Source organism: Leopardus geoffroyi, chromosome A2 (genome assembly GCF_018350155.1).
Source record: "Leopardus geoffroyi isolate Oge1 chromosome A2, O.geoffroyi_Oge1_pat1.0, whole genome shotgun sequence".
Taxonomy (NCBI): Eukaryota; Metazoa; Chordata; class Mammalia; order Carnivora; family Felidae; genus Leopardus; species Leopardus geoffroyi.
Window position 1 is genome coordinate 7,075,106 of NC_059331.1, and position 16,950 is coordinate 7,092,055.

General features: G+C 42.1%; 2 protein-coding genes across 3 annotated transcripts; one reads left to right on the top strand and one right to left on the bottom strand.

Annotated features, from left to right (window-relative positions):
- The first annotated feature begins 4,063 nt into the window (after positions 1-4,063).
- LOC123607376 (olfactory receptor 7D4-like) lies at positions 4,064-8,492 on the top strand. 2 transcript variants are annotated; one of them, XM_045496550.1, is made up of 2 exons: positions 4,064-4,079; positions 7,555-8,492. In XM_045496550.1, the coding sequence occupies exons 1-2, from the start codon at positions 4,064-4,066 to the stop codon at positions 8,490-8,492; spliced, it is 954 nt and encodes a 317-aa protein (XP_045352506.1). The 2 variants fall into 2 exon arrangements, with proteins under 2 accessions (XP_045352506.1, XP_045352505.1); XM_045496549.1 differs by lacking the exon at positions 4,064-4,079 and adding an exon at positions 7,080-7,104 and having other exon boundaries at positions 7,558-8,492.
- A 7,465-nt stretch (positions 8,493-15,957) lies between these two features.
- Positions 15,958-16,950, bottom strand: LOC123604892 (olfactory receptor 7E24-like). The gene has a single exon (XM_045491045.1). It carries the CDS (start codon positions 16,948-16,950, stop codon positions 15,958-15,960), a length of 993 nt encoding a protein of 330 aa, XP_045347001.1.

The following is a 16,950-nucleotide window of genomic DNA, read 5'->3' on the forward strand; positions in this document are numbered from 1 at the left end:
GCCTCTTTTTTTTTTTAATTTTTTTTTCAACGTTTATTTATTTTTGGGACAGAGAGAGACAGAGCATGAACGGGGAGGGGCAGAGAGAGAGGGAGACACAGAATCGGAAACAGGCTCCAGGCTCTGAGCCGTCAGCCCAGAGCCTGACGCGGGGCTGGAACTCACGGACCGCGAGATCGTGACCTGGCTGAAGTCGGACGCTTAACCGACTGCGCCACCCAGGCGCCCCGAATGGCTGCCTCTTAAAAACGTCCACCTGAACTTTGAATCGCCTCCCCTTCTAAATTTTGGGGGGAGGTTACACTTCATTTATCTTTTTTATCCTGTGTATTCCAATGTCTGGGAGCAATGTTGGAATTTCCATAGAAATAAAATAGAATTCTGCAGAAAAGAAATAAAACTCAAGACACCTGGGTGGCTCAGTCACTTAAGCTCTTGATTTCTGCTCAGGTCATGATCTTGTGGTTCATGGGTTCGAGTCCCACATTGGGCTTTATGCTGACAGTGTACATCCCACTTGGGATTCTGTCTCTCCCCCCCTCTCTCTGTTCCTCCCCCACTCGTGCTCTCTCTCTCTTTCAAAATAAATAAATACATTTAAAAAATAGTAAATTCTCAAGATCCATCAATTCCAGGGATATGCCCCCTAAAATTTAAGGCAGAAACTCAAATAGATTCTTGCTGAAGTTCATCCCAGCATTAATCATAATAGCCGAAGGATGAAAACAGATGAATAGATAAGCAAAAGTGGATATATACATACAATGAAATATTATTCAGCCTTAAGGAATGAAATTCTGACACATGGTGCAACATGGTTGAATCTTGAAAACATGCTAAGTGAGATAAGTCAGACACAAAAGGATAAGCACTTTATGAGTCCACTTATATGAGGTACCTAGAACGGGCAAAGTCATAGAGACAGAAAGTAGAATAGGGGTTTTCAATGGTTGGGAGACGGGGAATGTGGAATTTGTTTAACGGGGACAGTGTGCTCTTGGAAATGATGGTAAGGTTCTGGAAATGGATAGTGGTGATGGTTGTACAACATTGTGAATGTTCTTAATGCTACAGACTTGCACACTTAAAAATTCTTAAAATGGAAAATGTTATTATATACATATTGTGGAGATATATATCTATCTCTACCTATATGTTTGTATCTATCTCTACAATAAAATAGAAATAAAAATAAAGTAAAGTAAAATTGTAAATTTTTTTCAAAGTACATTCTCAGCCTCTTCCCCTGGAGATATTGACTATGTATGTCTGGAATAAGGTGGAAAGCTATACATTAACAAGAGCCCAAGGTGATACTTTTGATAAAGCTTACATTTTGAAACTACCCTAGGGCAACTATTCTCAAAATAGTGTCCTAGAGACCAACAAAATTTAGAGGTTGTGAAAAATCCAAATTATCAGGCCCAAAACCAGACACATTGAGACAGAAACTTGGAGATGGAACTCAGAAAAATATTTAAATAAAAGGGGCACCTGGGTGGCACAGTCAGTTAAGGGTCTGACTCTCGATCTCAGCTCAGGTCATGATCTTGCAGTTCGTGAGTTCAAGCCCCACAATGGGCTCTGTGCTAATAGTGTAGAGCCTACTTGGGATTCTGTCTCTCCTTCTCTCTGCCCCTCCTCTGCTTGTTCTCTCTCTCTGTGTCTCTCAGAAGAAATAAATAAACTTAAAAAATAAAATAAATTAAAAATAAATCTAGTTAAACAAATATTCAAGGTCATCCTGGCACAGGCCAGAAGTTTGAGAACCATTACCCAAGTGACTCCTGGGATCCTTCATTACTCAGCCATCTGCCTGATGTGAATACTACAAGTCAGTTGTCTTTAGGAGGAGATCTAAGAAACACTGGAAAAATTCTTCCCAGAGAAAAGGGACCCAGAAGAGAGGTGTCACAGCTGGCCCCACTGTTACTCTCCTAGGGATAAGGAATTGGCAGGTCAGAGACCCTTTCCTGTGTGGTCCCTGCCTATCAGGAGTCAAATTGATCAGGGAATGGAAAATCCATTGATCAATTTGTCTAACAAGCTTCACAGGGGATTCAGTCCCCAGGGCCACCAAACCTGTAACATATCAACTTATAGTCACCAAGGCCCATGTATCACTCCCAAGATACCCATGCCTTTGCCAGGAAAAATCAGACACACCGTGCATTACATGCCTGGCTCTGTATCCCTTCTCTTTGGGGAAACAAATCTTTCTTCATTGCCTACCCTCCATGAGAGAACAGGATGCAGGGGAGTCGGTTCCAGTGGTGAGCCCACATTGCCAAGCATGCATAGCCCAGTAAGTGTTGTGGGAAATAGAGAAAAGAGGTGGTTGGGTAGAAAGGGCATTGACTACTATCAAGCATGTGGCAGGGACACCCCCATGGTATCCATGCAGGAGGAGCTCTAGGGACCAATTTTTTGGGAGGGTGAATGGCTACCCTACCATTGTTAGTGAGCTTTTACTTTGCTTGCATGTTATTTGGGTGGATGGTTGATGGAGATTATAGGGTTGAGGAGGAAGAGTTAAGCACCCAGTCTGCTCTTGGATACCACAGCACTATCCAGGACCACACCGTGTAATGGCACAGTTACCAGTCGGAAGTGCACAAATGGATGCCCCCAGGTACTGATAGATTATTAGGTCTTTGACTATGTAATATGGATCTTCTCTTGTTCTTTACTCCTATCGCCTGGCCCCAAAACTCCACAGACTTCACCTTCACTCAGACCAGATAAAGCCTTTCTGATTCCTTCTTTACCACCTTCATTTGCTGGGGAACATACCCTGTTTCTCCGTAAGGACCTGTCCCTCCTCTTCCTTCTTCACCTTCATCTGTGGTCCTCATAGAGATATTCAAGAGTGAAGAGTCTGTGTTCCCTGGTATCTAGGGCTGCAGTGTATAAAGACGTGGGCAGGATGGATGTGGGAGGAAGAGCAAAGCACACAGGAAGGTCCAATGTCCAGTCCCCTCTTGACACCCTCCCCTTCAGCTCTGGAAACATTCTGGAAGACACTGATTTCACATATCCCTTCCTCATAGTTTCACTTGATTCCTCTTGGGTGTCAAGTCTCACCCTTCTCTAGAAACACGGAATCATTAGTAAGACATGGGAACAATTTATTCACCTCTTCATCTTTGTTCCTCTTCCCTAAAATTGGTGACGTGGTCCCTTCAACTTTAATGATGTGAGTATTCCCAACCCCATTCCCTTTGACCCTAGTTTGCCTGCCTTAAATCTATCTTTCACTCCAGACACCAGGCAAAATCGTGATATGGATCATGTTACTCCTTCAGTCACAGTCCTTACATAGCCCCTATCCTTTTATCCATTGTTTTTTTCAAGGTTCCCAGAGATGTGGCCCCCGCTCAACTCGTCAACCTCATTCTTCACCATTTCCATGTCCCACTTTGTGTTGCAACAAATTGCTAAGAGCACACTGTCCCATGCGGCTTTTTGCTTATGGGCCTTTTTCCTTGCTGCCTTCTCTGCCAGAAAAGCCCATGCTCAGTCATCAACCTAGACAACTCCTTGCCCACGGATCTGTTCCTCCAGGAATCCTTCCTTGACTGCATCACTTCAGGCTGTATTTGTGGTTCCTTTCTCTACTTCACTCTGAAGACTGCATTTACCTTAGCTTTTAAGTCACTGTATTACGATGACTGGTTTCTGTATCCACAACTACCCCTGAAAGGCAGGCTCCCTCAAGACAAAACCACACCATTAATCTTTGTACCCCCAACAGCTAACACTTAGCCTGTCCCAAAGTAATCCTTCTTGCAGAATGGCTTCCAGGACTTTTTCAGTGACTAACAGCCTAGTTCCATTCTTCTCTACATCCTGCCTGGCTCCACAAAATTTCCCACTAACACTAGATCCTAGAAACAGAATAGAAACAGAAGACCAAATGTATTTCGTGCATGAATAAAGGGGAAAGTATAAATGACAAATGGTTGTATCTTTCACCTCTAAATTCTAAGCTCTCGTCCTGAGATAAAATGTTTCTTTCTTTCTTTCTTTCTTTTTGCTGATCATAAATCTTTATTTTTTTAATATGAAATTTATTGTCAAATCGGTTTACATAAAACACCCAGTGCTCATCCCAAAAGGTGCCCTCCTCAATGCCCATCACCCACCCTTCCCTCCCTCCCACCCCCCATCAACCTTCAGTTTATTCTCAGTTTTGAAGAGTCTCTTATGGTTTGGCTCCCTCCCTAACTTTTTTTTCCTTCCCCTCCTCCATGGTCTTCTGTTAAGTTTCTTAGGATCCACATAAGAGTGAAAACATGGTATCTTTCTCTGTATGACTTATTTCACTTAGCATAACACTCTCCATTTCCATCCATCCACGTTGCTACAAAAGGCCAGATTTCATTCTTTCTCATTGCCAAGTAGTATTCCATTGTGAATGTAAACCACAATTTCTTTATCCATTCATCAGTTGATGGACATTTAGGCTCTTTCCATAATTTGGCTATTGTGAGAGTGCTACTATAAACATTGGGTACAAGTGCCCCTATGCATCAGCACTCCTATATCCCTTGGGTAAATTCCTAGCAGTGCTATTTCTGGGTAATAGGGTAGATCTATTTTTAAATTTTTGAGGAACCTCCGCACTGTTTTCCAGAGTGGCTGCACCAGTTTGCATTCCCACCAGCAGTACAAGAGGGTTCCCGTTTCTCCACATCCTCTCCAGCATCTATAGTCTCCTGATTTGTTCATTTTAGCACTCTGACTGGCATGATATCTCAGTGAGGTTTTGATTTGTATTTTCCTGATGAGGACTGACGTTGAGCATCTTTTCATGTGCCTGTTGGCCATCTGGATGTCTTCTTTGGAGAAGTGCCTATTCACATCTTCTGTCCATTTCTTCACTGGATTATTTGCTTTTTGGGTGTGGAGTTTGGTGAGTTCTTTATAGATTTTGGATACTAGCCCTTTGTCCAATATGTCATTTGCAAATATCTTTTCCCATTCCGTTGGTTGCCTTTTAGTTTTGTTGATTATTTCCTTTGTAGTGCAGAAGCTTTTTCTCTTGATGAGGTCCCAATAGTTCATTTTTGTTTTTAATTCCCTTGCCTTTGGAGATGTGTCAAGTAAGAAATTGCTGCAGCTGAGGCCAGAGTGGTTTCTTCCTGCTTTCTCCTCTTGGGTTATGATGGTTTCCTGTCTCACATTCAGGTCCTTTACCCATTTTGAGTTTATTTTTGTGAATGGTGTAAGAAAGTGGTCTAGTTTCATTCTTCTGTATGTTGCTGTCCAGTTCTCCCAGCACCATTTGTTAAAGAGGTTTCTTTTTTCTACTGGATAGTCTTTCCTGCTTTGTCAAAGATTAGTTGGCCATACTTTTGTGGGTCCAATTCTGGAGTCTCTGTTCTATTCCACTGGTCTATGTGTCTGTTTTTGTGCCATAAGATAAAATGTTTCTAATCTATAAAAAACTCTTTCTTAGGATGAATGTGATAATTCATCATTTCATGACCCGCTTGAATCATAATCCAGTCCCTCTAAGAAATGGCTTTACTGAATTCTAATGCACTTGATGAATTCTAATGCAGTTACTGAATTCTAATGCAGCACCCAGGGAATATCCAGAATTGTGGGCATTTCCTGTGTACTCTGATATTCTGCTCAAAACAGATCAGAGTGCAAGGGAGCAAGCTACATCTATTAAAAGTCAAGGAAAATTTTTACAAACTATCATGCTTTAAAGATGAGTCGTGACCTTCTGTTTCGAATACCTCTCACCTGACCAGAAGCCACCAGAGGTGATTGCAAACTGCCCACCCACCAAGGGTCACAACAAAGACGTTCATTCATACTTAAACAATTTGTCTACGACGTGACCATCTTTATCATTCCAGAGACACTCTTTGCTTTGGGGTTTTTGTGTTTGTTTTTTTTTTAGGTACAATTGGTATGTAATATTATATTAGCTTCAGGTATATGACATAATGATTCACCACATTGCACATATAATATTTGACATATTACCACAATAGGTCTAGTTAACATCTGCCACCACACATAGTTACAAAAATTTTTTTCTGGTGATGAGAAATTATATGATCTATTTTCTTCTTTTTGAAATATTTTTTATTTATTTTTGAGAAACAGTGCAGTAGTGAGGGAGGAGCAGAGAGAGAGGGAGACAGAGAATCTGAAGCAGGCTCCAGGCTCCGAGCTGTCAGTACAGAGCCAGATACAGGACTGGAACTCATAAACTGCGAGATCATGACCTGAGCTGAAGTCAGACACTTATCCGACTGAGCCACCCAGGTGCCCCTATAAGGTCTATTTTCTTAGCAACTCTCAAATATACCATAGAATATTATTAACTGTATTCATACTGCACATTATACCTCATGGTTTATTTGTTTTATAACTGGAAGTTAGTACCTTTTGACCACCTTCACCTATTTCAGCCACCCCTTCCCTGCTACTTTGGTTTTTATACCTAAGAGGACTGACAGGGATGACAGTCAATGGTGGCTTTTTCCCTTTGTAGTTAGGGGCATTACAGAATAGTAGTTGTGCAAAAATACTTCTAACGAGACAAAATACAACACTGAAGATCATTTTATGATTTCATGCTGTTCAGCATCCTGGGTTATAGGACCCCTTCCTCTATATCTGGGTACAGGACCCTCAGGACCTGAAACAAAGAGAGTAGGAGAGTAGGTGGGCTCCTCTTCTTCCCAGCCTCATTGAATCATCACCTGAATATGAGTGCCACATCTGACTCTCATTTTTTTGGGCTCCTATGTCAACATCCTGGAGCAGTTTCTATGCTTCCTCGGGTATTTCATGAGCACCATAGAGGATATGACTAAAATTCTATTTGTGACCTTTGTAGTATCTAATGGTACTGAAATAGTGCAAATGTTAATATGCATTTTTTGCTCGAACGCATACCATCTGGATGAAGAGCATTTTGTCAAGCAACAAATGTCCAGGAAGCATCTGGCCCTGTTCCTGCAGGATGTTGATGGCCCCTGGTACACTAAGCATTAAGAATCTGTTCATGTGATTTGTCATTTTGTGAAAACATTTTCTTTTTTTCCTTTTTTTTCTTCTTGAGGAGTAAACCTACATTCTACTCATCCTGCAATAGTCTGTCCAGACACGTGAGATACCCTCAAATTTTCTCACCTTGAGACATAGTTATCTGCCCCTTTTTTGAGTCCCACACAAGGCAGATAATCCACATTAAGTTACTGCGGTTCACCAGACCTCATGTTGCTCATTTGTGTTAGAATGAGTTTGGATCATGTTATGGCTAATGTCCAAAGTTGTTCTTAACTTTTTGGATTTGGTGATTCTAAATAAAGAGGATAAATGAGGGCCCCAAAGGCCAATGGACAGGGATTGATCAACATTATTAAATGTTGCACATAAAACAGAATATAGGATGTCTAAATTCTGTAATGTTAAGGCTTTTATGCCCAATGCTTCATTTCAAGAAATAAAAAAAGGAGACTCTAGAGTTTGTCTAGTGTCTATTTCATGTGCATTCCCTTCTTCAACCATCTAGCTGATGTGTTGACAATATGGAACCAAGAAATCAAACGAGTGTTTCAGAATTTTTACTCCTGGGATTTTCCCAAGACTCAGAGCATCAACCCATTCTATTTGGGCTATTCCTGTCCATGTACCTGGTCACCGTGCTCGGGAATCTGCTCATCATCCTGGCTGTCAGCTCTGACTCTCACCTCCACACCCCCATGTACTTCTTCCTCTCCAACTTGTCCTTTGCTGACATCTGCTTCACCTCCACCACCGTCCCTAAGATGCTGGTGAACATCCAAACACAGAGCAAATCCATCACCTATGCAGGCTGCATCACCCAGATGTATTTTTTCATGGTTTTTGGAGGTATGGACACGTTTCTCCTCACTGTGATGGCCTATGACCGGTTTGTAGCCATCTGTCACCCCTTGCACTACACAGTCATCATGAACCCGTGGCTCTGTGGCCTCCTGGTTCTTGTGTCCTGGTTCATCAGCTTGTCATACTCCCTGATCCAGAGTCTCTTAATGTTGCGGCTGTCCTTCTGCACCAACTGGGTAATTCCACACTTTTACTGTGAACTTGCTCAGGCCCTCATGCTTGCCTGCTCAGACACATTGGTCAATCACATCCTGCAATACATTGTGACTGGCCTTCTTGGCATTGTTCCCTTCTCAGGGATCCTTTTCTCCTACAGCCAAATTGCCTCCTCAATCCTGAGAATCCCATCAGCTAATGGGAAGTATAAGACATTTTCCACCTGTGCATCTCACTTGTCTGTGGTTTCTTTGTTCTATGGGACAGGGCTTGGAGTGTACCTCAGTTCTGATGCATCTTCCTGGAGGGGCATGATTGCCTCATTGATGTACACCGTGGTCACCCCAATGCTGAATCCCTTCATCTACAGCCTACGGAACAGGGACATCAAGAGGGCTTTACAGAAAGTTCTCAGGATAACACTCTATGTTCAGTGATGGGAACACTAGTCCTGGGATTTTGAGCTGACAGTGCTAGCAGCAGGTGGCTGCGAAAGAAATCCTACCTCCTAGGGGCGCCTGGGTGGCGCAGTCGGTTAAGCGTCCGACTTCAGCCAGGTCACAATCTCGCGTTCCGTGAGTTCGAGCCCCGCGTCGGGCTCTGGGCTGATGGCTCAGAGCCTGGAGCCTGTTTCCGATTCTGTGTCTCCCTCTCTCTCTGCCCCTCCCCCGTTCATGCTCTGTCTCTCTCTGTCCCAAAAATAAATAAACGTTGAAAAAAAAATTTAAAAAAAAATAAAAATAAATAAAAAAAGAAATCCTACCTCCTAATCACACTGAGTTGTGCTTCTCACCCGTCCTCCATAAGTAAGTGACGTTGCCCAGAGCTGCCTTGCGAGTACTTTTTCTAGGTACTTTAACCTCTTATGTTGACTCCTCTGTTATTCTCAGTTCTACCCTCTGCGTCCCCTCCTTTCACTTTCCTATTACTGCACCTCACCTTGGATTTCCAGTCCTGTGGCCACTTATGCTACTACCAGCTCAGAACAGTTGCATGAGGATTATGAAAAGTAGTGCATTTTATCAATAACCATTGTTAGTTCTTATTAACTAAGCGCCTTTGGTGTGCTAGGCTGCAAGAGATGTCTGGAAAACGGCACTGAAGGAAAAAAAAAAAAAAACACAGAAAAAAATCTTTGCCCTAATAGAGCATAAATCCAGGATCTCAGAGTTTCTGATCACATTATGTGTCCAAACAGAATATTCACTGATGGATTAATTATTTGGCTATTAGCAAGGTTGAACGTTTCTCCAAATGTTTATTGAGTGCACTTCCAAGATAAGCTATAAAAATCTATCACTAAATGCAGAAAAACTTCTGGGTCCAGAGTATCAGAACTGACCAGGCTCTGATACATCATTTGGTTTAGTTGCCTTGTTGTGCAGGTGAATTTACCAAGGGCCCAACACAGGAGAACACACAGTGATAAAATCTGTGTGAAAGGAAACATGTCTTTAAGTATGACGTCAGTTACTGGATTACAATTCAGGAGAGTAAGGACAGAATCACAGAATCACTACTCTCTAGGTATGTGATTCTGGGCAGCTTCAGCTGAAGTAGAGTATGTTAGGACCAGCGGATCTTCTGATAAATGTTGGTTTTCATATCTTCTTCACCATAAAGCAATTGGATAATGTGTTAAGTCTTGGGATGGTGGTGTTTGCCAAGGCACTGCAACAGGAAAGGCAAACATAAACACAAAAATATCCGTCCTGATAAAGATGAGTTGCTGACCACTCCAGGATGGAAGGAGTCTGACAGAATCTACTTTCTATCAAGTGGAGTCTTCAAGGGATAGCACCATTTTGAAAAACTATTTATGGATTTCCAAAAGGGGGACCCACCTCCCCCTTAATTTCTTTTAGGCTTTGTGTCTAAAAACAGATTTCATCTAGAAACTGGGGAAAGAATCAGGATATTCGATTGTGGTAGCCGACATCTGATAATCGCAGACTTGCTTTTTATATTTTGGGTTATCTAAGTCAACTGATACTGTTGATGTCTGCTCATCTATGATCTGTTACCACCACCACAGGCTTCTGTGGCTCATGGATCCCAGTCACCATTCTGGATTTGTTGCTCAATCACCCATGGTTAAGACTACTGCCATTTAAGTTTAGAACTCAAGATATTTGTGAATGTAGTTTAGAACTTCTGTCCAGGTATGGAGGTTAGCTAACTGAACCATATTAAAACACTCAAGAATTACAAGTTTGGAACAAGAGTAGAAATTTTGGATATCAATTGATTAAGACTGCCTTAACATTCCCTGCAGCTTGACTAAACTTAAAACACGTTTCTTCCTGACTGCAAGGGCCTGACCTCCCCTTTGTCATCAATTTTACAACCCAGAATGTCTTCCTTAAAGACCTGGGAGCCATCCCTTTGAAATATAATCGTCAATAATGTTAGCACCTTTATCTCCCAACCTCTTTGCATAGGAGGGTAGGCACTTAAGTTCAATAAGCAGCAATTAGCAAACACAGATAGACTAGCCACACCGACCAACCTCCCCCCAATATCTTCCACCCCTTTTCCATAAGCTCACCCCAGCCCTTAAAATCCTCCTGTCTTTTGTTCTGTAGAGTTGAGTTCAATCTCTATCCCTTACTGTAATAGTCTTGAATAAGGTCTTCTTTACCTGTTTGACTATGTCCAATGCAATTTTACTTGGACACACAACGAACGACTTTCTCTAGAAAGTCTCTAGAAATTCCTAACAAATTTCTATTAAAGTACTCTTTTGATGAAATTGCCCAGTGTCTTGCCTGTTTAAGCAAATAATATTGCATCTCACAAAGGACTTCAGACTGGAAGAGGAGCAAAACCCACTGTCTTGATGCATCAGTTTCATTTGGAACAAAATATCTGAGGTAGCCTGGTACAAAGACTGTCCATGAGACTCAAAACATGTGAACTCACTCAGAAAGTAATGGTAGTAAAAGATGAATAGAGACTAACCTGATGGAGAGAACATCAGGAGAATTTAGATGGGTGTAAGAGAAGGCATCTTTTTTTTTAAGTTTATATTACTTACTTTGAGAGAGAGAGAGAGAGAGAGAGAGAGAGAGAGAGTGAGAGCAAGCATGGGAGGTGCAGAGAGGGAGAGAGAGAATCCCAAGCAGGCTCCTCACCGTCAGCATGGAGCCTGATGTGGGCCTCCAACCCAAGAACTGTGAGAAAATGACTTAAGCCAATCAAGAGTTCTTCACTTAACTGACTGAGCCATCCAGGTACCCCAGAGAGAGAAAACATCTTTAAGTTTCGATATTTAAGTGGAAAATTGAGTAAGAAAGGGGAAGAAAATTTTAGGCAGAGAGAATTAAGTGTGATGGTCTAGAGACTGAAAGAATATAGTCTGTTTAAAGAAAAATAAGAGGGGTGCTTGGGTGGCTTAGTCAGTTGAGGGCCCAGCTTTGACTCTGGTCATAATCTCACGGTTTGTGTCTCTGTGCCCCGTGCTGGGCTCTGTGCTGATGGTTCAAAGCCTGCTTCGGATTCTGTGTCTCCCTCTCTCTCTGCTCCTCCCCTGCTCCTGATCTCTCTGTATGTTTCAAAAAATAAATAAACATTAAAACAATTTTTTAATTAAAAAAAGAAATATAAGATATCCAATATGTCTGGGAATGCAAGCTGGTGCAGCCACTCTGGAAAACAGTCTGGAGGTTCCTCAAAAAATTAAAAATAGAACTACCCTATGACCCAGAAATTGCATTACTAGGTATTTATCCAAGGGATACAAGTGTGCTCTTTTGAAGGGACACATGCACCCCGATGTTTATAGCAGCACTATCAACAATAGCCAAAGTATGGAAAGAGCCCAAATGCCCATCGATGGATGAATGGATAGAGAAGAAGTGGTATATATATACAATGGAGTATTACTTGGCAATCACAAAGAATGAAATCTTGCCATTTGCAACTACGTGGGTGGAACTGGAGGGTATTATGCTAAGTGAAATTAGTCCCTCAGAGAAAGACAAATATCATACGACTTCACTCCTATGAGGACTTTAAGAGACAAAACAGGTGAACATAAGGGAAGGGAAACAAAAATAGTATAAAAAAGGAGAGAGGGATAAAACATAAGAGACTCATAAATATGGAGAACAAACAGAGGGTTACTGGAGGGGGTGTGGGAGGGGGAATGAGCTAAATGGGTAAGGGGCACTAAGGAATCTACTCCTGAAATCACTGTTGCACTATATGCTAACTAATCTGGATTTAAATTAAAAAAAAATAAAATTAAAAAAAAAGTATCCAATATGTCTAGGCAAATGGTTCTCACACTTAGTGTGCAATAGAATCACCTGGTGGGCCTGTTAAAATACAGATGGCTGGGGTCCAGCTGTAGAGGTTCTGATTTAGCAGGTCTGGAGAGGGTATGAAAGTTGGCATTCGTAGTTTCCCAGGTGAAGCTGATGGTGCTGGTCCAGGGACCAATGAAGGACCTGGAAAGGGATAGGAGAGACTAACTGAAGGATGTTATAGACCATGGCAAAGGGTTCGAATTGTATTCAAAGAGTAACAGAAAGTGACTAGAAGGTTTTAAGCAGAGAAGTCACAAGTTTTGACTACACCTAAAAAATCAATCTGGCTGCCATGTCCACAGGGAGAAAGTGATTATTGAGCATCCAATTAGGGCACTCTTATAAGAGCAATAATACAATGTCACCATGAATTGTTTTGGAAGAATGGGAAAAGCAAATCATATCATTAAAACAGTGCTATACAGATCATTTAATTGCTTTGATATGAAGACAAATAAAACAAAGACCTAAAATGACAAAATTTGGGGGGGTCTGAGTGACTTGAAAGGGAGGAGTAGGTCTCTCACTGGAAAATCTGAACAGCTCTATTGTATGTGCTAGATGCTAGATGCTAGTGAATTTTGGCAGTGGAAACAAGAAGAGACTTACTAGTATGTCTGCCAACATGCAGTTAAAGCAACTTCCACTAATGGACCAGTGTTGGAATGTTTCTTAATTCTTCAGAAAACTCCTCTTCCAAGAAGGGCAGGAATAGCCTCAGTGTTGAACACTGAGGTCATCCCCACGAGCAATGCTTTCAAAATCTAATGAACAGAGGAATCTTGGGGCGATGGTAAAACTTGTCACAAAATAAGGGGTTGGGTAGGGGGGAAGTGTTTACGGTTGGACCACTGACTCCAGAAATTTGAGGATTACAATAGCAGCAGCAGCCAAAATTGTCATTTTTAATGCATATTTTATTTACACCAAGGGTTTAATGTTTTAAAATAAACTTTTTAAAAGTGTAACACACATGGGGATATGTATGTTACCTTATCATCTCAAACTCTACACTCCTTTTCTATCAAATATCTCTGTGTTTGGATTTCCAGAGTTATTAAAAATTTCAATGGTGACCTCCCTGCTGCCCCCAGGGAGCATTGAATGAATGAATGCCCCCATTCTTCATCTCTTGCCCTTGAATTTTCCTTTTCATGAGCCCAGCGTTAGGTTTGTAATTCAAAGAATATTTCCACTACTTCAGAACTGCCTTTAAAATTTTTTCAAGGAGCACCTGGGTGGCTCAGTCGGTTAAGCAACCACTCTTGATCTCGGCTCAGGTCATGATCTCACAGTTTGTGAGTTCATGTGAGCCCAGTGTCGAGCTCTATCTTGGGCTCCCAGCTGACCATGCAGAGCCCACTTGGGATTTCTCCCTCCCCCTCTCTCTCTGCACCTTCCCCCTCTCAAAATAAGTAAATAAACTTGAAAAAAATAAAATAAAATGTTCTCAAATACATTTTATTAGTAACAAGGGGTCCCATATTGAGTTCCTTCTGAAGCCGACTCTGAGACGATGATTAGCACACAGGATGTTTACCAAGCAATGTTCCTAGAATCAACATCTGTGGAAGGGCATATGTGTGGTAAAGAATTTGGCCTCACCTAAAGAGAGATGGCCTTTGTCCCAGCTCCTGGGAGGTAACCTTTAAATGCTTGAAAATTCCCTAGTGATAGAAGTGATTGGTTATTCGTGAAAGACCTCAGGTTATTCATGAAGGACCACACCTGATAGCTTATGCTAATGAAATGACTTAGGATGGGAACTGGCCTTGCCAAAAAGACCAGCCATGTGATTAAAGGGTTGGAGTGTTGGGCAAAGTGATATCAGGCCAATATAAGGAGGGAGGTTGGAAATTGGGTTCAACCTGATAGGCCATAATTCAACCACTCATGTCTATATAATGAAGCCTCAATAAAAATTCTGGACAATGGAGCTCAGGTAGCTACCTGATTGGAAATGGTCTTTGAGTATTGTCACACATATAGTCACCAGGAGGAGGTAATGGGTCTGGACTCCAAGGGAAGAGAACAACAAGAAGCTTCGCATATGGGAACCTCCATATGCCCTTCTTTGGCTAACTCTAACTTGTGTCTCTTTCCTATAAGCAAACTGCAATCATAAGCACACTGCTTCTTGAGCTCTGTGAGTCATTCTGGTGCATCTGAGGCAGTCCTCTCGGTTTGAATCATTCTAGCAAAGTATCGAATGTGAAAAAGTTCCCAAATTTGTATCCAACTGGTCTGATGTGAGAGTGGACCTAGGGGCTCCTGGACTTGCATCTGGTGTCAGAGGTGAGGACAATCTTGTGGTTTGGCAAATTCTTTGCAGCAAGGAAGGAAACTGGAAAAAGTCGAGCCAAGATGAAGCCCATCAAAGATCTCCAACAACCAGCACGGAGTTCTGGAGCTAAGATGATCTCTTAGAGTTGTCTGGAATTAGGGCAAAGGGAAGAAATGTTTGCACCCCCACACCTAATCAATCAGTCATCGGATGTGGGCTGCCCCAAGAAGGAGGCATGAGCTTGCTGAAGTAGATCCCTATAGAGGTTGATTGCTGAGGGCTGAGTAACACCCAACATTTGAAGCAACATGTCCCTTATTCCTGACACAAGATCTTTTTTTTAATTGTGGTAAAAGAACATAACATTTACCATCTTAAGCAGTTTTCAGTACAGTGGTATGAAGTACATTCACACTGTTGTACAGTCATCACCACCATCCAACGCTAGAACTTTGGTATCTTCCCAAACTGAAATTCTGAACCTACTAAACACTACCTCCCCGTCTCTCGCTCCTCCAGACCCCAGCTCCCACCATTCTACTTTCTGTCTCTATGGATTCAACTACTTTATGAACCTTACATAAATGGAAGTATACAATATTTTCCCCTTTGCGTCGGGTTATGTAATATGACTGGGGAGAAGTTAGATGGAATGGGAAGGAGAATTATCAGGAAAATTGGGAATCGCCTCTGTTCTGGTAGTTCCTCTCCCATCTATTCCTTGGGAACCATACATCCCAATGTTCCTAGAGAAGTCCCAGGAAACTTGATAACTGTTGACTCAAACTCAATATTAATAGCGTCCCATTTCAATTTCAAAAAGAAATTAGTCATCCTACTCGCTCAAAAATCTGACCAAGAGCATTAAGGTGCCAAAATGTATCAGACGTCTTGGTCCTTAAGGTAGGGTTTAGAACCTCCCATCAAATTGGTGGGTGGATGGGGCGGGGGGGGAGGAATCTCAGGAAAAGTATAGAAACAATAAATAACAAGATAGAGTTATGATTATTTTGCATTGATAGACACAAGACTGCTCATGACCAAGAGTCCTGAGTAATGCAAAAGGAAAGTGAGAGGGATATATGGATATATACATAATCCTGCAGAGGTTATAATTTAAATGGGGAGCCCAAAATAATCTCCCAATTCCATTCGAGTTATGCTAAGAGGAAAAATTGTGTAAGCAAAAACCAGAGATCCATATAGGTACCTATACCATGTGACTGCACGTCCAGAATGTCTTGTGCATGTTTGATTTGCTGCATTTTGCAGTGCAATGAACCGAAAAGGATAAGACACATGCTGAGATTAGTCTGTCCTGCTGATAATCCCCCACAGTGCTCTCTTGATATCCTTGTTCCTCAGGCTGTAGATGAAGGGGTTCAGCATTGGGGTGACCACAGTGTACATCACCGAGGCCACTGCACCCTTCCTAGGGTAGGGGGAGACAGATGAACTGAGGTATACCCCAAGACCTGTTCCGTAAAACAAGCAAACAACTGATAGGTGAGAGCCACAGGTAGAAAAGGCTTTGTACTTCCCGCCTGTTGATGGGATTCTCATAATGGAGGAAACAATTCGAGTATAAGAGCAAAGGATCCCTGAGAGTGGAATGCCACCAAAAATGGCCCCCATGAAATACATTAGTATGGTATTGATGGAGGTATCAGAACAGGCAAGGTGGAGAAGTTGAGGTGCATCACAAAAGAAATGATGGATTTCCACACTTGTGCAGAAGGTAAGTTGTGACACCATCAAACAGTGAATCTGAGAGTCCAAAAGGCTGCTGAAAAATGACACGAGGACCAAAAAGCCACACAGGCATGGGTTCATGATGACTGGGTAGTGCAGGGGGTGACAAATGGCCACAAACCGGTCATATGCCATCACAGCCAGGAGTAGATTGTCCAAACATCCAAATAGGAAAAAAAAGGACACCTGAGTTAGGCAGTCTGCATAGGTGATAGATCTACTGTGTGTTTGAATGTTCAACAGCATCTTGGGGATCGTAGTGGTGCTGAAACCAATGTCAGCCAAGGACAGGTTGGAAAGGAAGAAGTACATGGGTGTGTAGAGGTAGGGGTCAGAGCTGACAGCCAGGATGATGAGCAGGTTCCCCAGCACAGTGACCAGGTACATGGACAGGAACAGCCCAAAGAGAAGGGGCTGTAGTTCCAGGTCATCTGACAGTCCCATGAGGAAGAATTCTGAGACACCAGTTAGATTCTGTGGTTCCATGAAGATGGGACACCTCTTGAAAAAGAAGACAGTGTTGAAGAAACAAAACAAGGGTAGAGACAT